This window comes from Ciconia boyciana, chromosome 3 (assembly GCF_034638445.1).
Source record: "Ciconia boyciana chromosome 3, ASM3463844v1, whole genome shotgun sequence".
Taxonomy (NCBI): domain Eukaryota; kingdom Metazoa; phylum Chordata; class Aves; order Ciconiiformes; family Ciconiidae; genus Ciconia; species Ciconia boyciana.
In genome coordinates, this window is record NC_132936.1 from 22,827,776 (window position 1) to 22,850,108 (window position 22,333).

Genomic DNA, 22,333 nt, shown 5'->3' on the forward strand with positions numbered 1-22,333 from the left:
CAGGCAAAAAACCAAACCAAACCAAAAAAACCAAAACCATTTCATAATAAAATCCTATTAATATCTAGCCACAAGCCTTCCATATTTTTAACTTTGGATATTTTTAAATTTAATTTCATTAAGCCCGATTCTGATTTACAGATATCTTTAAGAACAATTATTGGAAAAGTTCTATTCAGTGTCAAGCAGATAGTGTGTGCGGGTCTCCAAATAAAAATTTACAAACTCTGCAATCTTGCCACCTGTATGTAAATGAGTACCTATGTACACATTGTACCATTCCTTCCACGTTTTTCATAAACAAGTACTCCCACAATGGATCCATGGCATTTGGTAGGTACATACAAGGGTAGTAACTGTGTAGCAGATTCTAACTGATTTACTCTTCTCTCAACTAGCCCTTAGAGGAAATGTACGCTAAACCTTTAAGACATACTTCCACCACTTATTTATTTGGGGTTTCCAGAGGAAACACTGCCAGGATAATCCACTAACAGCATCAATGTCCAAGTAGACCATATTTTGCTAATATGCGATAAAACTCATTGCACAAAGTCTAGTGGATATTAAATGGACTAGGCTGAAAGAAACCCCACAAGTGCAGGAGTAAAACCAGAACGTCTGCCTACCATGCTTAAACCTCCTCTTCTACACCCGCCTGCACCGGCGCTGATCCCCTGAAGCATCTTTTCACGCAACTGGAAAGGAGCGGACACCTCACTCCTGATAGTCTTCTTAGTGGTACCATACTTAAGAATATAAACCTTAGCAAAGGAGGAGGTCAAATGCTTATTTCCCACTTCCAGAAGCTTTTTTCTAACTACTGAACTGTTTGTTAAGACAACAATCTTTCTTTTTGACTATGGCTATCGTGTAACTCTGTCACATACTAAAAAAATCGCTCATAACAGACTGCTGCCTTTCTGTATTTCTTTTCAATGTTCTTTAAAGATTTTTAACGTACAGACAAGCACCACCTACATATGCAGTGCCACCATCAATGCAGCTGGAACAGTTAAAACTGTCTCTGCTGGTAGGTACAGCTCAGGAAGGAGATCTTGAAGTTACCGTTCTCTGAAACCATCAGTGTGACATGCAGCAGCTGCAAAGCCAAAAAATGCTGGGAACCATCACAAAAAGGATTAGACAAATTTAGACAGCAGGTCCATAAATGGATACCCTCTATTTAGAGGGATGTACCCTCTAATATCTCAAAACAATTATTCTTGATGTTAGGGGAAGAGGCCCTACAAACTGGCCAAGCTATGCTCTCCCTGAACAGCATCTCCTGTTGCTGCAAAGACAGACTGCCAGACTAGACAGGCCAGTCTTGGAATCAGCTGGGAATTTCTTACATTCTTACAGAGCACATGGAGAAAGACCCAGATCCCAGAATAATAAGCTTCCTTGCAATGGATTTCAAAGGAAGGTCAATAAGTAAAGAAGAAATGACACTTTGGTAAGCTGATTCCTCACCAAACTGGAGGCTTATTTTATGTAAAAAGATTAAAGTTATGCAAAGTATGAAAATACAGTACTGATATGGTCATAAAGCATCAAGCCACTTGCAGAACTTCTGTATTTCATTTTTATGATGTAACTGTCTACACAAAACTCCAAAGTACTACTCCTAAAATTTTCAAAAAAGTTTATATACATAACTGACTAGCTTGTATTCTCAAACTTTTAAAGTATTTTTCCATGTGTCAGTGGAAAAAGAAGTAATTCAACATCAAGTTCACAGAATCACACAGCCTTTAGAGCTGGAAGGGACCTCTGGAGACCATCTAGTCCAACCACACTGCTCAAAGCAGGATCAGCTTGAGTAGATTGCCAAAGATACTGTACAGCCAGGTTTTCAGTATCTCCACAGCTGGAGAATCCACAACCTCTCTGGGCAACCTGTTCCAGAGTTTGACCACCCTCATGGTGAAAACATTTTTTTCTTATGTTTAAATGGTATTTCTTCTATTTCAATTTGTGCTCATTGCCTCTTGCCCATTCACTGAGCACCACCAAGAAAAGTCAAGCTCCATCTTCTTCAGACCCTCCCTGCTGCTGGTGTACATGCAGAAACCTTTCTTGTTGCTTTTCATTTTCCTCACCGGATTTAACTCTAGGTGGGCTTTGTCTTTCCTAACCCCATCCCTGCATGCTCAGAGAGTGTCTCTATTCCCCCCAGGTCACTTGACCCTGCTTCCACCTCCTGTATGCTTCCTTTTTATATTTCAGGTTTTTCAGGAACATCTTGTTCATCTAGACAGGCCTCCTACCACCTTTGCTTCTTGCTCTGCTTGATGGGATGAGCTATTCTTGAGCTTGGAGGAGGTGATCTTTGAAAATCAAAGCTGATTGATACCACTAGAATAGAATCAGGTGGACAGTCCAAACTCCAGGTTAAAAAAAAAAAATAAAAAAATCAAGTGAAATGCCCATAAGAGACTGCTAAGAAAAAAAGCACCATTAAAAAGGACTAGAATTCTAACATGAGATGTTAGAAAGTCAAAACCTTTAGAGGACCAGGTCAGATGCTGCAGTCTACTATTTTTCAAAAATACCAATGAGAAACAAAGCAGAAACTTCTCAAGATGCCATTTCAGTATTCTGTGAAGTAGGATTACAGACTGGTCTCATACCAGTTTGACCATGGGAGCATGGAGTATGCTTATCAGAACAGCCATTAATAAAGTTTCTCCCATATCTTCCATTTTAGATTGTGAAAATCTATGCAGCACAATGCCTTGTGCAATCACCTAAAAGGATCAGAAGAAGTGAAATTACACATACATATTAATCCATCAGTTGGATTGGCAGACTACTGAAAAACCATCATCATTGTCTGTCCCAACAGGCATCTAAAGAGCTCAAGCCCAGAGCACAGATTCCTCCCGTTCCATAGAGGAAATTCTAGCTTATGAAGTACTCTTTTTCCACCATGAAAAAGCTGCCATTTAATTAGTGCATCTTCTGAAACTGGGAGTACAAGTAGTCACTTCTAGAACATCATGTAAAGGATGCAGTCTGTATCCCTAGTCAAACCGTCTGCTGTTTCTCCTCCTCGCTCCCCTCCCCTCTGCTTTGCCAATGCTTCAGTATCGGTGCCCATCTGTGAGACAGATTCCCACAGAGAAGTCTCACAAGGTGGCAGATCTGGTTTATCAGACACTGCTGCTGAAAAAGGTCACCCCAGTCCATTGCCTGCTCACATTTATATTACCTTTCTTACACTATGGTTTTGTACCTGTGTGATACTGTGGAAAACCAGTTCAACTCACTACACCGGCAGAAATCTAACTCGTTCATTTTTTGCATTCTTTTGGATTAGTGATAAGAATCAGCTCATTAAAAGATGTCAAAGCCAGACAGTCACCAAAGAATGTGCAAGTTAGGGGCAACAGCACTTTTTTTGTAGCAGCAACTACCATATCAGCTCAAGCACCCTCTGAAAGTTGCAGTCTTCTATCCACTTTCATCCATATATACAGCTCTGTACATACAGTATGGCTTCCCCAAACTCACCATCTAAGCTTCACTCTGTAAACTCAACCCTTATAGTAAGGGTTTTCTGCTTTGTTACCTATATTGACTCAAGTGAATCAACTGTATATAAATTGCATATGTTTACTACAATTTTTTTCTTTAGATAAAACAGGGAACAAATGTCTACTGACAGTTAACTTTATCAAGTGCCCCAGAAAGGGCAGCTCCTCTCAGATTGGAAGTCTCCTACAAAATTGAGAAGTATTATTACAAAAAAATGACTTTAGGTATACCATTTTTCACCACAACAACAAATTCTGATGATTTACATGACTCTCGGCTTCCCATACTAGGTAAACAGGCAATGAGTAATAAATGAACAATCAAAGAGTCTACTGGGAAACAGTAAAGCATCACTAAGAAGAATTTTCAGTTAATTTTACTGTCAAAGGTACGTAGTTCATAATTAGAGCTCTATTAGAGGGCAAGAAGGTTCATGAAAAATTAGGCTAAAAGGCAACAAACAGGAGTACTAACAGTTGGGTATAAACTAAAGAAGTAGTTCAGTCCTAAAAGAAAATTTAAAAAGTACATTGCAAAAAGAAAGTATGTAGATATAGATGAACATATACTAAAGAAGAAGACTATGTGTAAATTTAACTGAAAACAGTTAAATCCATCCATCAGATGGATGTGATTAATGTACATGAACACCTTATTATGGGAGGGAAAAAAGCACATAATTCAATTAAGTCAAAGAATAATAGCAAGGATTTGGGACACTATGTTAGAGGTACAAGACAAACAGGTTACATTTCAAAGCAAGAGATTCAAGTATGTTCGAATATTACTCCGACTCTAAAATGGTACTGCTTTATGAGTGAGTACCAATACTTCCAATATATTCCAGTTAGACTTTTCTACTTCCCGACTGCCTGGCCAGCAGGGCTCTAGAGCACAGAAGTCACTCTCTGCGGGCTACAAGAAGCCACCTGAGAAGAGTCTTAGCAACCAAAAGGAGCAATTACAGGGGGTTCTGGCTGTATACCTGCAGTGAGAATTAGCATGTTCAATGTCATTGTGGAATTAAGCAGCTAATCTGTAAGAATTCACTGCTCAGCATGTGTGAAATGAGATTTCCAGAAATTTATATTTTGGCCAAATTTTAGCAGACTTTCACAGACTTTCACAAGTATTTTCACAGAGGATTGACAACTGGTGAATCAAAACCCTCCAGCAAAGTATAGGCACTCCACGAAACACTTGCAGAAATTTTTTATAAACATAAACAAAAAGAGCGGATTTTCCTCTCAACCTTGACTGAGAAGAAACAATTGTTTGTTCTACAGCTTCCCTCCCTCCTCCCCCTGAAAAAAATGAACCTAAAATAAAAAGCTAGAGATGGAATTTTCCATATAAGTACCTTACTGTTCAATAGTTACAACTGTTTTATAATAAAAAAATGCCAGTCAGCTTTAATTAAAGCAGTGCTCTTCCCACATTATAGGAAATCTATTCATAACATGCAAGAACTCAAATAACAGAAAGTGAAAGAACAACCACCCTCCAAATTTGTCTTCCAGATATCAAAGCATTTGGGGGGTGGGGGAATTTCTCAACTCAACCAACTGCTGGTGAGAGACCAACAGTTACTCTATTCTGTGGCACACGTGAGCTGAAACTCCAGGATTTGGCCCTACCAGAATGTCCCAACATCTCCAATTTCATTATTAAAATGATTTATTTTGTTTCTCAAAACTCTTTGTCTCTTTTCAAAAGCTGGCCTAGTAACAACTGTAGATGAAGTCTCCGCTGTACATTTAACTCAGGAGCTCAGCACATAGGTGAGACCTCCACGATTAGCTTTGCAGAGGCCGAAGGGCCAGGCGCAGCGTGGACACAGGTTCTAGATTTCTGCATTTCGCAGCGCACCACTAGAGGGTTCACAGTTCCTCGCTCCGAGATGTCACGAGGCTTTTTAACCAGCTCTACCTGCCTTTCAGGAGAGCTGTGAAGAAGGAACTAGAAAAATTCAGCACTGCAGTTAGCCTGTCCTCACTGCTAAGTGGGCAGCCTCCTGCATGAACAGAAACTAAGACCTTTTTCCAACCTCCATCTCCAGCCATTAGGACTAGCTCCCACTTCTGCACCTCCAAACCTAGGTCAAAGGCTTTCCTCTGCAAATGGGTATCAGGACTGTCTTAAAACTCAGACTTTAAGAGACCAGGAAGGCTGTCTCCCTAAAGGGCAGACATACCCTTCATCCACTGCCCTTTTCTTCAAGAACTTCATTGTTTTTCACCATCCTGCTTCAACATGGACACTGTTTTATTCATGACATGTGCATACTGAAAAGGCCACACATATAATTCATCAGCCTTTCATTAACATATTAAAGATTTTTGGAACTTCTGGAGTATCACTGTACTGACAGCTTCTAAGGCAACAGAACAACCAAATAAAATACAGAAGTGCTTTCAGAAACAACAATAAAGAAAGGGAAGATGAGAAGGATATGGTGCTTTTTTGTGAATACATTTTTAAGACAAGAGGGTTTTACTTTAAAACACAAAAATACTGCGGTGGTTTGCCTGGTGACTTTTTTCTTTTTTTTTTTTTTCCAAGTCAAAACACACATTTAGCAAGCCTTCCTGAATGACTAAGTAAGGGGCAAAAAAGTTTCAATATAAAATAGATTAATTTTAATATTATTTTCCTAAACATTCATCATCTGGCATAAAATAAACAGTAATTTATGTTTTCATAAAAAAGAATACATTTCTTCTAAAAAGTAGAAAAAGGTATAGTAAAATCTGACTTCTATTTTCAGTGAAAATCATGCTGCATCTGAAGTAGAACAAAAAGAAGTAAGAGACAGATGTTCAGTTTATACATATTAATGTAAAGTATCCTATTACACTAATGAACCTATTTTTAAATGCTTTTCTCTATACCTATGGAATTTCAAAACGAGCTCTAGCATATCATAACAACTTCCAGTTCTTTCATCTTCTACTAATGTATTTTAAGAACATTAAAAAAGATTCTTGGACACATATCAAGGTAAAAAAAAAAAATATCTTGTCTGCCCACTTTTCTTTTCTGAAAGAGATACAAGATAAAGTCCTTAACCTGTTATGGTCAGAGAGCCAGCTGAGCTACATATAATGGAATAAATAACCCAAATCCCTTCTACTTTTCATGTTTTCATTGCTGGTTACTGCTAGAATTTAGTGCTTCCTTAGACTTCACTTCAGTTGTTCCTGTGGCTTCTTATTTTCATTTCATGTTTTAATATCTATCACATGGAAGAAAAAAATTAAGATACCTTCCCCTCCCCATTAATGAAAGGAAATAAGGCAGCTTTCTAACTAATACTGCACTGCTAATATTACGTTAATAGAACCCCATGACCAAGGATCATATGTAATTATAAAATCATCAATGCAGTACATAAATATCCTCCTTAATCAGGCTGTACATGAAAAACAGGTAACTTCCTAACATACATTAACTGAAATATATATGACAAAATGTTACACTTCCAAAGAACAGGTATTTACCTTTGTTGCAAGTTGTGACACTGAAGATGAAACTTCATCATGAAGAAACTGGTCTTTATTCTCAAAAAAAGGATAAAGATAAAAAAGGCCCATAGTCAGTTTTGGTTTGACAATTAGCAGTGACACATTTTAGAGTATTCATAAATGCTTTTATTCTATTCAGCCCATCATAAAAGAAAAATTGACAGAATACAATCACAATACAACACTAAGCGAACACCACTACTAAAATAAGAAATGTGAACAAAACTGCACTTAGAATGATGAAAAATGCTGCACCAGATGTAAAAAACAAAATCAAACCCTTACAAAACCAAAAACCCCACACGCCGAGGACAGATCAAGAAAACCCTTGCATCATAACAATTTTAGTACAATTAAAATTAAAAATTTAATTTGATCTTAGTAATTGTGTCTGTATTTTTTTGATCTACACTGATTTTCTGAATACCATACTAGATGATGGTCTATGCAGTGTCTGTAGGCTGAGGGGGAGAGGAATGTCCCAAGATTATTTCCTCTTTCACATTAAAAAGTGTTGTATTTCCTTAACTCAAGGACAGACTTTTGCCCACATTCCTTTCCCCTCCATTTATAACTGTAGATTTCTGAAGAAAACCAGAGTACTGAAGATGCTAGTGAAGGTAATTCAGTAGGGTAGCATTTCTGTCCATCTCTGAACTAAGCTGGTGTCTTAGTATGCTCAGGCCATTCTGTTACTATCGATGTTCTCTTCAAGACAGGGCAAGTGAGATCAGTGTTGGGAGTACTTTAGAGGCCAAAGAAAGATATAGAAAGTGGGGCATAGCATACAGGAATTATGTACTTTTCACTTTCTTCAGTCTGTGTTTTAATAAGAAAAATGTTACTTTTTTTTTTGCTCTACATACAACTCCAAATACAAACAGTCCCCAAGTACAAAACAAGAACAGCTACCTATAACTGAAAATATTTAACTCCAGTTCCAAGAAAACACAGAATTACAACAATGGTTTATGGAAAGCATCTTTGAAGTGGCAGTTTCACAGAATCCCCTGTGTTCACTTTGGTCCATTTTTTGCTTATGTCAGCCACTTACTGTTTCAAAATCAAATTTATCAACTCCTTCCTTTTCAACTAAAGTAAATGCTAAGGAGTTGATATGCTCTTTGCTCCATAAGCTTAATTTTTGTTTTAGGGTAACTCCACGTGCACATATCCCAAGACACCCAAAACACACAGTATCCCAGTTCTTACACGTTAGCAAAGACCTCCTTGACTTTGCTAACAGCATCAGAAAGAGGTGAGAAAGCTAGCATGAGAAGTGTTAGATATTTCTAGTCGTGTGGGGGCCCAGATGTATCAGCTTCATTTTGAGAGACCAGCTTCAAATCCCATGCATCTTTTTTTGTTATATTTATTTTTTATAAATGTATTTTATATATTTGTATTTATTTGCCTACTAATGTTTCCATTTACTTTATAGGCAATACTTTATATTATACAAGGGACAAGGATGGAGTTAGGAGCATTGCTAGAATAAGTATGAAGACCATCGCTCTATAGTTCAATAATAACTGTATGTTGAAATAGAGTGATTTGTAGCTTTACTTGTTGGGGCAGAACACAAAGTCAGGAACTCCTGTTATCACCCAAAATGAGAATATTACTTCCTGTGGATCTTAACAAGTTATTTAACTTCCAGGTTTCAGTTAGCTGTCTTTAACACAGGAGGATAATATTGTAGATGGGATACCAAAAATGACAAAGTTAAGATTTGTGTAGTACTCTAAAATGAAATCCAATTACTTTTCCCCCCCCTTTTTTTTTCTTTCTTTCCTTTTAATAGAATCATTGGCAATGTTTTAAACAGAAATGCCACACACGTACCATTTCAGAAGTTTCCTTGCTTCTCCTCAACACACTCAGCTTTCAAACTTTTGGATGAGGTTGCAGAGCCTTAGACTTAACACGATGGCATCTCTGCTTGGACACAGAGTAAGAGCTAGAGAATATTTCATCCAATTTGTCCAAATTTTTCCCAGGATGAAAAAAAATAACAAGAAGTAGAAAAGCCTCAAGGGGAAGTATGGTAAGAGGAGAAATTATCTCAGACATCCAGAGCTGGCAGAGCTACCAGTTTCAACAAACAACAATATTGTCTCCAGAACAAACAAGACACTGTTAGTACCTTCCAAAGAAATAACACCTCTCATTTTCATTCTTCTAGCTCTCCAAATACCTTAAGAAGGATAATAAAAATAAGAAAGTGCATAAAGATACTTCATGCTCTACTACAGAGATGAGAAGAGAGGGAAGTGTGAAGGCATATGGCCTCTAGCAAGTCAGAGCACAAGGAAGCAAGAGGATGAAGCAACTTTCACAGTGAAAGCTTTTAGGGGAAAACCGAGAGATGCAAGGAGCACCTAAATGCGGCTAGGGAATCAGCATAATAAAATGTGAATACCATTGTCGATAAAAGATGTCATTCACAATAAATAGTAGACAAAAAGGAGTATTTACTTGCTGCTTTAAAAGCGTGACGACTAGGGCTGTTTCTGTGTTAATACAATGCTACTACTCACGGACATACAAGGTGTTACTTTGTAAGGAATGAGACAGTAGTTCGCAGTAACTATGCTCACTCAGCGGAGGCTGATGGTAAGAAGACAACACAAAGTTAAAAGATACAAAATACAAAGATTAAAAGATATGAAACCCTCAAGAAAGCAACTGGTGAGAATCCAATACCTAAAATACATTTTTGGGGGGTGGAAGACCTATCAAGTATCTATAGTATCCTTTTAAGATACACTGCCTAAGAAAAGGAGACTTGGACAACCACAGTGTGCTTGTGATGTCCATCTGTACATCCCATGTGCTCACAGTAACTTGATTGAAACTGGCCAGTAGGTTAGAATTCAGCAGTCTCAAAGAGACTGGATTTCAAAATGTTTTTGTGGAAAATCCATCGGTAGGGAAAGCAGAGAGCAGCAGACTAATGCCCCACAGCAGGAAGAGAGCACAGGAAGAGCACGTGTGGGGGTTCAGAGCCAGCCATGGCCCACATGAGGGATGGGTCGTGTGGTTAAAAAAAAAAAAAAAAAAAAAAGACAGCGGGAAAGAGGAGAGGGAGGGGACCAGTACCACCACTGGGAAGAGCCGAGAAGAAAAGACGAGAAGTCATATACAACCCATCTTCACTTGTTACCCACAGAATAATTTAATAATCTGCGTTTTTCAGTGATACACATTAGTACACCCTCTTCTGATATATATTCTCTACTTTTGTTACCGTTCAGAGATCAGGGAGCCTCCGATTTGGTTTTTCAAATTTTCTTCAGGGGACGATCTACTGTACAGCTACATGTAAAGAGTGAAGATGAGATTTCTTTATCATGCTGCATAACACATGCTGACAGTGAACACCTATAAATTATTTCAGTGTATTTTAATCTGAGTGGTTTACAGCTACGACAATTCATTTTTTTACTTCAATTTAAAAGAAAAACACAGACCACATTATAGTATTTAGTAACTAATAGGTGACTAAATGCTAACGCTAGTGGGAAATGCTGATCAGCAACTTGAATAGCCTTCCAGTTCTGGCAGGGGAAGGTTGGTATGCGCAGTGTGTTTTCATAAGGAAACAAGTGCCCTTTTGTTGCACATACTGCAAACCATAAGGTACTCAAGGGATTAATTCAACTAGCACACAAACCTTTTTGTACAGAGATCAAAATTGTAATCTACTTCCCTCAGCTTCCTTTGTGGTAAAGTAATTAATTAGTCTCTTTAGATCATTCACTTTCATAATTCAGGCCAAGATGAGGAACACTGGACATCAAAGAGTTAAGGCAAATAATAGCATCATCTCACCCTACATGCCCTTCTTTTGCTCTAGTACATAAAATGGTATATTATCGATTTTCTCTACCCGCTTGTGGAACCTTCCTATCGTACACACACTGGCTGTCAAAGCCGAGCACCCATAAGAGTAAACAAGCTATTATTAAAAGAGTAGGTCCTTTTGGTGCAAATTCTCGCCCTTCTACTGACCTATTACATCCCCTCTACCTATCATCACATCTCATCAAGGACTGAACATAAGTTAAAGTCTAGGTTATCATGCCTGTAAGTGCAAATTAGATTATGAACCACAAATGTATAGTTTAAGTGGGAAAAAAACCAAAACAAACACCACCTCAAGAGATACACTCCAGGATAGAATTTAACACAATTCCCAGTATTCCACAAACCCCACTAAATAATTTAGTGATAGGAGAGAGGAAGGTTAACACAAATTATTAAAAAATCACTCAGGAAATCACAAACCTGAAAGTTAACCTCTGAAGCTGGAAAGATTCCCAAAACACTGATTACAAACCAAACAGTTGAACGACTATATATACACAGCCTGATCAGAAACAGTCAGCACAGATTCAGAAGAGATCACACTGCCAGATCACCATCTTAAAATACAGCTAACAAAAGAAATGGTTTCCTTGGGTTTGAGTAGGATCTTGCTATAATGTCAAATGAAACAAACAAGACTAAAGCAGATTATTAATGCAAAAGTCACTCTGCCTATCTAATTTTAGAACTGAATCAAAAACAATGCAAAATACACTCAAACATGGGTAAGAAGGAAGTTATCAGCAAAAGATCAGAGCATTGGGCCTCATTTTCTTTGCTGTACCTATAATATACAGCTGGAAAAATTCAATGTGTGGATATATGCTTTCTGAGTCAGGAAATTGAGGCAACAGTGATCAAATGTAAGTGGGAACTGAAATGACTATACTATTTTCAATACATTCTTTTAACACAGCTGAAAAGTAAAGCTGAACTGTACCTGAACACTCGCACAAAACTTAACACGCCCTTTAAGGAAAAACAAAGATTGCAATTTTAACAAATAAAGGATGCATTACTCAGTCGTACATAGCTTTCTTCTGGGACATGAGGCTATGTGTTCAGCAGACATAACTCCCATGCTGAACCGTGAATTGCCTCTGCTCCTTTCTGGCAGAGGTAGTCTGGACTGAGATCAAGATAATTTCATTAGTCTTGTCCATATTTCACCTACTGCTAGATCTCAATCTTCCATTTGTATGTCCCTAAAGCAAGTGAGTGAACCAACTAGCCATCTGGGCAAGTGGGATATATTGAAAATTTCCGATTAATATCACCAATGAAAAATATTAACCTAGGCATTTATAAAGCCTGTTCATGCTCAAGAGTCATTCGGTATTTTAAACTCATTTTTGTCTTCTATAAAAAATACTCTTCCACTCCAGATTGCTTACTACACTTAGAAAAACATCTACATTATGACAATAAACCATTTTAAATGCCACTGTGACTAAATAGTGGCAGACTCCTATCCTGCAAATTTCCTCTGCCACTCTTTGGCAAAACTGAAAATACTTTGTCCGTAAAGAAAAGGAAAATGTAAAAATCCAAGTATGTTAAAGAATTATACTTTCATCTTGAGATATATTTAGTAGACCACACTAATCTTGAAACATGCTTCTAAAATATAATTAATCAGACCATTTCTAGAAGAACTTAATTCACTCCGCTGACTTTAAAAAGTCCAGGTGACTTATTTCAAATACGGCAGACAACCCATCCAACGTATTTAAAAACGCTTCCATCTTCTAGGCCCCAGTCTTTTGTAACTACCTGTTATTCACCAGGTCAACTGGAAGATGAAAAACAGTTTTCCTATATTTTCACCTTTTAAATTATTATTAATACTGAATAAATTAAAATTAAGATGATGCTCTTTCCTTCAGCATCCACAGCTATCAAGAACTTGTTTAGCATTTTCACAAACTCTGTTTCATTCAACCACTTCAGTTATTGCTGCACATTCCATTACATTTTAAAATAGAATACCTAAATTATTTCCATATTTTTACTGTCAATTGATATAAATGGCCAAACGTACTGGAGAAGATTAATTTCAGAATGTAAGTATTTACATAAGAATACTTTTGTAGTTCTGCATTTTATTGGCCTTACAAAGAGAAACATCAGAACACCAGATCCCTATGCTCTCTGTTTTTACATCAATACACGAGGTTATTCTATTAATTGTTCACATTATTGTGCATCTCCATAGTAAGTGGTTATAATACATCATACTCAGACTTTGCGCCTCTGAAATATTTTTGGAAGAACGTTATTAAAGATTAAAGACCTTAAAATATTAAAAAAAGCTCAGCTCATTAAGAATTTAGTTTTGCCCAATTTATAATATTTCAAATATGCTTCAAGAAATGGAAACAGCTGTATTAAGATCAAAATACCATCAGTGTCAAAGCTGAAACAAAGAAGGTCAAAGAAGGTCAAATTGACTTAAATTGCTGCGACAATTCAAATATTCCAGTGAAGTTTTCAATTTTGATTAAATTTCTGACTGAAAATCTGTCAGTTGTTTTTAACAACTTATCCATACTAGAAGTTCATATTTACTTTTTTTTCTGATCCAGAAAACAAACCAGTGGATGCTAATTCAAAAGACAGTAGCTGACATACAATTTTTATTCAGTGATGGCAGTTGCAATTAAATTACATATCTTTACAAAAGCTCTTGCATGAGTAATAGCAGTATTTCCACAGTATAGTTTCTGCAAAACAGGTTGAACGCATTATTTTTGGTTATAGTGTTCACCAGCACATGCACTGCTTCCTTTTGACAGGTAGCTTTTATCAGCACTTGTGGTGTTCACACAGACCCGTCCTAGAGCTCCTCACAAAGAACCTGCAGCGAAACTTGTTGGAAATGTACCTCTGATGATGACAGAACTGAAAGATAGTCTACCTGGTAAAGCGTTCAGTAACTTCTAATAAGTCTACTTATGTTACGGATGTCCTCACACAATCTGACAAATAGTTTCTATAAAAGCAAGGAAAAAAATTATAAACCTATTTTACCAGTAAAGAATTAAATAGATTAAAATGATTAATTCTTTCTCACAAAGCAATCTATTTTAGTTTGTATACTAATGGTAGCAAGTCCAGCACTGTTAGGAGAGTATGGCTCCAGAAACCTTGCAAAACCCCATGAAGATACAACAAATAGCTTAGGAAAAGTGGATTTCTAGCAATGATGTGGAGGAGGAGAGGGTGGTTTTGTGGATCAGTGAAAGGGGATAACTCTGTATTAGAGTGGAGGGGAGGAAGACAGACAAGGCTGCTGGCAAACCAAGGCAATCGGAGCCGGTAAAGCAGAACTGGCTCAAGGAAAGATGCAACAAGGGATAAAAATGACAAATGGGGGAGAAGGGGATGTACTAAGGAAAACCTTGAAAGCAAGGACAGAGATTTAAATGTAAATGTCCTGAAACAAACGGAGGCCAGCTGAAGAAACAGAAATCGAAGGATGAGGAGGACTTAAACTTTAAGCTGTAAGTAATAACATTAATATCAGCAATGGGATTTGCAGGGACTAGGGGATGGGGAAACGCAGCGTAGGTATTAGAAGCTGCAGAGGAGGAAGTAATCACCATCAGGATGGGAAGTTAGGGTCTGCACAAGAATTTCAGCTGTCTAGACAGAAAGAAAAATAATAATAATTAAAAAAAAAAAAAAGGCAGACCTGAACTTTATAGACGAAACAGCAGTAAAGTATTGGACACAAATTCTCTTTTGCACAATAGATAAAAAACTACTCACAACCTTCAGCTTACAGGCTTGACTGAAATAAAAAGATAGATACTGATGTTGTCTATAGTAGGAGACTAACCAGACAATACGTGCTTTGTAGGACTTCTAAGAGTCAGAATAAACCAACAGAGAGGGGGTAAGAGGTGAGAAGCAAATCTGATCCAGATCAACTGTGTAAAGATGACAGTATAAATCAGAAAGTGAAGCACCTCAGAAATGAAAGAGATTAAAAAAAAGAAAGCCTAAAGCCCCAAAAGACACCGTCAGCTCTGCAGAGCTCCAGGAAGACTGTGAGAAAGAAACAGGACCCACTCAAGAAGCTGATGAAAGATGAATGTGACAAGAAGGAGGAAAAGCAAGAAAGACAGCCCAAGGAAGGGCTCAGGAAAGTCTTAGCTGTCAGTCCCACAATCTAATGTTCAGGAATGATGACAGAATAGAGGTGATGAATTTTAGCCAGGAAAATGTCACTGAAATGTCACAAGAACAACTCTGATGAAAGGAAAAAAACAGGCTAGCAGAGAGAAGGTATGAAGGAATTATAAGAGTACTGCAGGCAAAGCCTGAGACACTGAAATGGTTAGAAAGTGAAGGAAAGGCATTAGCTGGATTAACATGGACTGCTTTATTTTTTAATTAAAAAATACCCTTATTCAACGTATTAGCAGAACATAAGAAATGCTGCTCAGCTCCCACCCATTCCTGCAGGGCCTGTCTGAGTTCGACTCATTCCAAGATGAAAGCCAGTATTAAAATTGTACCAGAGACTTAAACATCTTCATTAAAATAGATAACTAAAATTCTGTATAGCCAACTTTAAAACATTCAGTGAGCAAGTCTAAACAAAATTCAGCATAAAACATGTTTTTGCACATATTCTCTTTGAACATAAAAAAATACAATGGGGGAGAACAGATCAAGGCTAAGGATCTGAAATATTTTTACATGAATGATAAAGTTGCAGAAGATAATATAGGTCTGCCTGACACCCATCCACTACCCTAATATATAGATGTATTCTAAAGTCGAGCGCCATTTTACTTCAGTTACATGCGATATTCACACAGCGTTGACATCTCTGAGGACGGACTAGATGATAGCAGGATTGAATCAACTTAGCATGACCGGCAAAACATTGCCTTCCAGAAGTCAAAACCCAACATTTTTCCCTTTCCAAAAATATAACTACAGTTTGAAACATGACTATATTACAAACTGAATGCAAGTTTGGCATGCATCACCGGACATTTCTAGCATATTTTGAGACACACACAAAAAGCATATTAATTTCATTTTATACATGTGTACTATTTACATGTGTTAAATTGCCTTAATGTATTCATTGTAACTTTAGCCAATAAAGCACCTTCATTGCATAAATAAAAAATATTTATGCTTCAAAGCATAAATTAAAATTAACTTCTAAGATTCAGTCTAAAACTGTCTGGTCTAAAAAAATATACAATAATCCACACATTTATTTACACAAGTACTGTTTTAAAATTTACTTGTCCTTCTTATCTCAGGAAACACCTTACTATTTTAAATAAGTGTTAACAATTCAAAGTACTTGAATGTATGCAGAAACTATTGCTAAAAAGTGGCCAGAGGCTGACAATTCCCTCCCATTGCAATTTTCATGTTCTAAAATTTGTTTTTGTCCTCCCTTGGAACAAAATCAAACCATTCTGTATTCCACAAAACCAGAACTGTCAAAACGTCTCTTTTTAGATCAAACTAAGCTTTTCTATTTAAGAACTATGAACTTCTACAAATTCAAATGTCTGCTTGAGTAAGCCCAGATCAGGCTTCCATATCTAAACAGGATGATTAAAATTTCTGTAGAGTAACAAAATTTTTTTGCTTGGGTTTTTTTTTGTTTTTTTTTAAACTTGTAGTAGCCTAATTCTTTGTTGCTGTCTGCTACTGCAATGTCCTAATTACTAGATTGCACAGTGAGAACTCCTTCGGTCTTTCTCAGCTTTGAAGAAACAACATATAGCACCAACATTTCATTATACTGGAACACTTTCAACCTGGTCTGTTTTAATGACACAGATGTGACTACCAATTTCTTTTCTTTGAAGCAAAAAGTTTCAGCATTATTTATAGCATGAATGGTAGAAGCTTAAGGATTTTCTTCCCGCTTGCCCATTAAAAATAAAAATAAAGACAAAAGACAGTTGTTGGAGAAAACAACATCATAAATCAAAGTCAAAATGTGATGACTACGGTTCATCTTCTCTTTTACCAAATGACATATCAAAAGAGAACCTAGAGGAAATGAAATCTAACAGTAAACTTCTGCATGAAATCTAATGCTGGGCTTTCTTAATTTACTAAAAAGCACTCAAACAAATTATCTGGATTTTGGCCCTCAAGACAGAAAATTAGGGAAGTCCTGGATTCTCTTCTTCTTGATGAGGTAATTCTTCATTCACAGCTTAAGCAGGCTGTACCATGACAACTTAAACAGAGCAGAGGCTGAGGAAGACCAAGACTTTCTCACACACAGCTAAGGTACCAAGAGAACTGCCCCTGTAACTCCTCCAAGCTCTGGTGGTGCTACTGTCCTCCAAAGTCAGGGGTTTGGATGATGCAGGTCAGGACGCAGCAGTGGCAAAGTGCAGATCATTACCAAATCCCCCTACACATTACTGGCTTTTGCTCCCTTGCAATCATATCATCGGGAGCAAAACCAGGTTCTGATGAAACATCAAAAATGTCAAAGACTAAAAGCAAGGCCCTTGAACCAGATCAGCTATAACAAGCTGAACAAGCACATTCGGTTACCTCACGCTTTCTCCTTGACATCTGTCTAAACTGTGTTTTAGACATACTGTACCTATGGCTGACCTACAAGCTGCCTTTGATAGATCATGAGAATTACAATGTTAATCAGGTGGCCATAGATTTCCATATAGTTTGTCCTTCCTTAAAGTGTATATAAACTCTAAAATCACTACATTTAAATGTTGGGGGGGGAGGGGGGGTGTGTGTTTTTTTTCCCCCAGTTGTCAAATCTTGATTTTAACAGGCAAGACAACTAATAGCTTATGGTCTTCACTCCAGTTTCTGTGCCAAGCTACACTACAGCCTTGCTAACTTTTCTGAATCCTTTATCTTCAAGAATATTTCATTTAGTGCCTTAGAATAATTTATTTTTCCCCTGCCGCCTCCAATACCAAAAAAGCATCTTTTATTCCAGTGCCATTGGTAATAGACACTGTGGGAGTTGGAAAGGAATTTTCTTAAAATTGATGAAAATGGCAAACCATTTGCACCAGAAATCATTGTCATCACCATTATAACTTGAGACCGCCACTAATGGAACAGAAGCCCAGGATAGTAAAGACAATCAGACAGGACAAAAAAACACCAAATAAACAAACAAAAAAAACCCAACCTCTGTTGCTGAAGTAGAGGATTGGGAGAATTGTCAGAACAGAAGTCTGAAGAATCATCTTCTGACTGGGAGGCTAAGGTCGGGAGCCTAAGAGGGGGTTTGGAGCATTTGTGGTAGAGAAGAGAAGCAGCGAATAGTCAGTGGGATTTACTGGAAGCTTTTGGTGACCTTTGGTGTTCAAGGAAGGTTTCAGGAGGTAAGCAAGTCTAGGAGGGCTGTGGATAGCACAGGCCAGCAGCTTAGTGAAAACAGTGGAAGTTTCCAAGCACCTGAGGATAGGAACTGTAGGAGGGAGACGTTAGATGTTATATGAGAGGTTGTGGGAGATACTTCAGGTCGTCTCCAACCCCACAATCCCCCTTCATCCCCTGAAGGAGGTCTCCAAAATTAGTATCTGTTCTTCCTCTCCCACAGGAGAAGATCCTATTCATCCCTATGAATCTTCACAGCTGCTGTCAAAGAAGCAGCAAGGGCTAGGGCTCTTCTGTTCACTGTGCAGGGGAAAGGACAAGGCAAGGCTGAACTGGGGAACAGACTGGTGATTTTGGCTACTGGAAGATGGAGGGAAGAACTGTGGCGACTGGGAGAGGCTGCTCTTTAGCAGTAGCCACGCATGTTGACAACCCATAGCAGTTGTCAACCAGAAACTCAAGTACTTCCAGCATGCACTCCAGCTCTTCCAGCAAGGTAGGCAAGACAGCCATAGGGTGGGAAGTTGGGTGGGGTTTTTTACCTTCTTTTGAACATAAACTTCACCAGTTTGCAGCCCTGGGCAACTGCTTGCTTTAGATATGCAGGTCTCCTGCAACCTCTCATACAACATCTAAAGATACTTTGTGGCAACAGATCAGTTCAGCAACAAAGCAGTATCAGCCAGCGTAACAGGCTTCTGACCTGAACTGATGCCTAATTGTTATCAACTTTTTGAAAGCAAGTCAACAAACATTCTTTTAGTTGTTTTGCCTGATACTCAACTGATACCCTTCCTTTCAGGTTGTATTTGTTAGGAGACCAGTACTTTGAGAAGGTCACTGCTGGTATTTAACTTATCGTTTAACAATGAAAGCTTTCAAATAAGATTGCGGCTATTTAAAGATAGCCAGCTACCATTTAAAGCCAACTACCATTATTGAAACCATAGAAAAAGCAATCCTGCCAAAACGTCAGTGCTCTACACAAACGCGTACACATCTGCAAATGAAGATTATGTTCTTACAAATCACTGTTTAATGTGTTGTGCTTAAGAGATGGGTTGCAGTGCCCCTGCCTAGGGCTGGGAGAGAAAAGTACCCTGCGGTATGAAGGCACTGGAATGAAGGACAGCAAGTCCCAGCAATGCCGGAGGCCGGCTGCTGGAAGAAAACGGGAGGACAGACCAGTCAGCACCCCAAAAAATCGGGTGACAGTGGCACGCCCCGCGCAATCACCCCCTTCTCCGACCACGGCCAGCCTGCCGTCACATCCAGGGGTGGGAAAAGTGATTATTGACGCCGCGGGAGGGGAGGGGAGCGGGAGCAGGGCGCGGGGCCGAGCCTCACGACCCCTCCCCGGTCCCCGCGGGGCTCCCCCGCCGCCGCCCCCGCCCGCCGCCGGGCTCCGCGCTCCTACCTGGGGGGCCGCGAAGGCGGCGGCGGCGGCGCAGGCGGCGGCCGGCGGCGGGCCGCGGGGACGCGTCTCCTCCTCCTCGGGCGAGTCGTCCAGCAGAACTTTGCTGCTCTTGTTGAGCTTCCACATGGCGGGCGCGGGGGTGGCGGCTCCCGCCTCTCTTCGTCCCGGCAGCGAGAGGGCCGAGGCGGGAGCGGGCGCTGCCTCCGCAGCCCCGGCCGGGGCGGCTCGGCTCGCCTGGGCACGGCTCGGCTCGGCCGGGCTGTCACCCCGCCGGGGGCTCCCGGGGCGGGAGGGAGGAGCGCTGCCTGGCGGTGCCGGGAGCCCGCCCCCCGCGACCGCCTCGCCTCGCCTCACCTCACCCGCCGGCCTGCTGACGGCCCCGGCCCCGCCGCCCCGCCGCCCAGCCTGGCGGCTGAGGGGAGCCGGCTGTGGGAAGGGTCCCGCCCGCGGCGGCGGCAAGGCGGGCAGGGGGCGGGGGCGACGCCTCCCCGCTGTGCCGCTCCTCACCTGCCACCTCTCCCCGCCGGAGCCGCCGCCGCCCGCAGCCGCTGCGCCGCTGCCATGTTTGCGGGGGGGGGGGGGGGGGGGGGGTTTCTGTCACCACGGCAACCGGCGCGGCGCCGGCCGCGCTCTGACAGCGCCGGGCCCGCGCGGCCGCCGCCCGCCCGGCCGGGCCCTCGGGGCGGAGGTCGGCCCTTCCGCACGGCCGCCGGGCGCCTGGCAGCACCCGCCGCCTCGCCCCGCGGGCGAAGAGCCCCCACAGCCTTCCGCTGGCACAGAAGGGGCCCTCAGGCACAAGGTCCCTCAGAAGAGGGGCCGGCGGGTGTTGTGGAGGGTGCGGATGGCGCTGCCCAGGCAGCGGTGACCGCAAAATGTCCGACCGGGCAACGCCGGGCGCTTTGAGGTGGAGTCGGGCCTGTCCGTGGTGCTGGGGGTAACGGCACCCACACAGCGCCATAGGCGGCCCGACACCACCGCAAAATGGTCCTGGCGTACCCACCCGTGTACCCACCCGTGTACCCACCGGCCCCTCTCCCCCGCGGATCACCTGGGGTGCACCTCGGGAAGGGCAGGCTCCACAGCCATGCCCCGGGCCAGCCGCCACACGCCTTCCCCTTCCCGCCTCCTTCACCCTGCCGAGCCCTGCAGCCAGGGTGGAAAAGCCTGGTGCGTCCGGCTGGAGGCCAGTGAGTCCCAGTAGCTCCCAGTTCGATGGCTGGATGAACCAGATATAATGCCCTACGTACCAGATGGTATTTTCGATGGTTCTTGTTTTCAAACAGACGTGCTAGCATACTCTTCCATAAAAATCCCCACCCAGACACTCATTTATCCATTATTTTGAACTGTGAGTTAGGGTCAGATGTCCAAAGAACCATGGAAGTATTCTAAAAAGCCATTTTTGGTTGTTCTGCTTGCTTAACGTTACTGTGATTTCTGTAGTGAAAGGCCATAACCCTCAAGGATCCCTCATGAAAGACTTGCAAGTCTTGCTTTGACTGCCTGATCTCTTCGGGGGCCAAGCAGCAGCCATTAGGCAGCAGCAATGCTTTGCTTAGGGTGTTTTCGGCTGCAATGCGCTCCTACCTGCTTAGCTGGAAAAGGGCTCACCCCGGGGCTGGAACGCCGGCTCCCGCGGGCCAGTTGCTCCATGTGCTGCCCATCAGTTGCTTTAACTCCCCATCAGTGGCATACAAACACCCACAGAGTGTTCACACACCACAATCAATGAAAAAACTACTTTTTCTGTCATAAAACATCCTATCCATAACAGCTAACTTCAGAGGCATCATGGTTTTAACCATAATCTCGCTTTTGTACTGATTAAGGATTTCTGTAATGACTGAGGAATGCTGTATAGCTAACTATAATTTATTACCTAACTGCACAAAAGACACATTCGCTTTACTTGAACCTGCAATCACAAAATTTACACCAGTGCAGTTTTAGCCCTCTGTCTTGAAAATGAACTTCACAAAATTATATTGATGTGCATAAAGCAAGTGCACAAATGTTTGAAGGACTGGGAAAGCCTTTAGTTTTACAATAAGTTTCCAAACAAAATCTTCTTTATCTCATTTTCGATCCCTTCTCTTGCAAGACTAAAAACTAATAAAAAGTGAAGCACAGAATTCCCTTTCACATCTTGCGTTAATATTAAACAAATCTCAAGAGGGTAGAAGACAAAACACATTCTCAGTTATTAAAGACAGATCAGGTTTAGCATGGGTTTCTTCTAGAAGGCCGGGTCAGTTTATGACTAGTTCTTTAAACTCTCACTCCTTCTTCAAATTTATAAACAAAAATATTCAGTAGGCAGAGCTGAATGTTTCTAATTTACATTGACGCATGTTCAGGTAACTTTAGGTAGTAAACAACCATTTCATTTGATTTGAGTTCTGTATTTAGACCCTTGAAAAGATCAAATAAGTTATTAGTCACCACGTGACCCTACTATTTTAATCCAGTGCCTTCCTTATGCTATTTTTCTTAAGCCTAATGGTAGAGCTGAAACACCAGCTCTACCATTAGGCTTAAATCCTGCAAATAATTATGATTCTGCTCAGTTTTTGTCTCATGAAGAATTCCACACAGCATTCCCAATACACACAAATAAACT

The 22,333-nt window shown here is 40.5% G+C and overlaps 1 protein-coding gene across 2 annotated transcripts in view; it reads right to left on the minus strand.

Annotated features, from left to right (window-relative positions):
• The window catches only part of TDRP (testis development related protein), a 29,160-nt gene extending 8,885 nt beyond the window's left edge, over positions 1 to 20,275 (minus strand). The window contains exons 1-2 of one of the 2 annotated variants that reach the window (XM_072855127.1): positions 19,714 to 20,275; positions 7,044 to 7,103 (exon numbers count right to left, since the gene is read on the minus strand). In XM_072855127.1, coding sequence (XP_072711228.1) covers positions 7,044 to 7,103; positions 19,714 to 19,839 — 186 coding nt within the window. In that variant the 5' untranslated portion in view covers positions 19,840 to 20,275. The remainder of the gene's footprint in view (positions 1 to 7,043; positions 7,104 to 19,713) is intronic. The other variant, XM_072855128.1, reaches the window with a different exon arrangement.
• Positions 20,276 to 22,333: the final 2,058 nt, after the last annotated feature.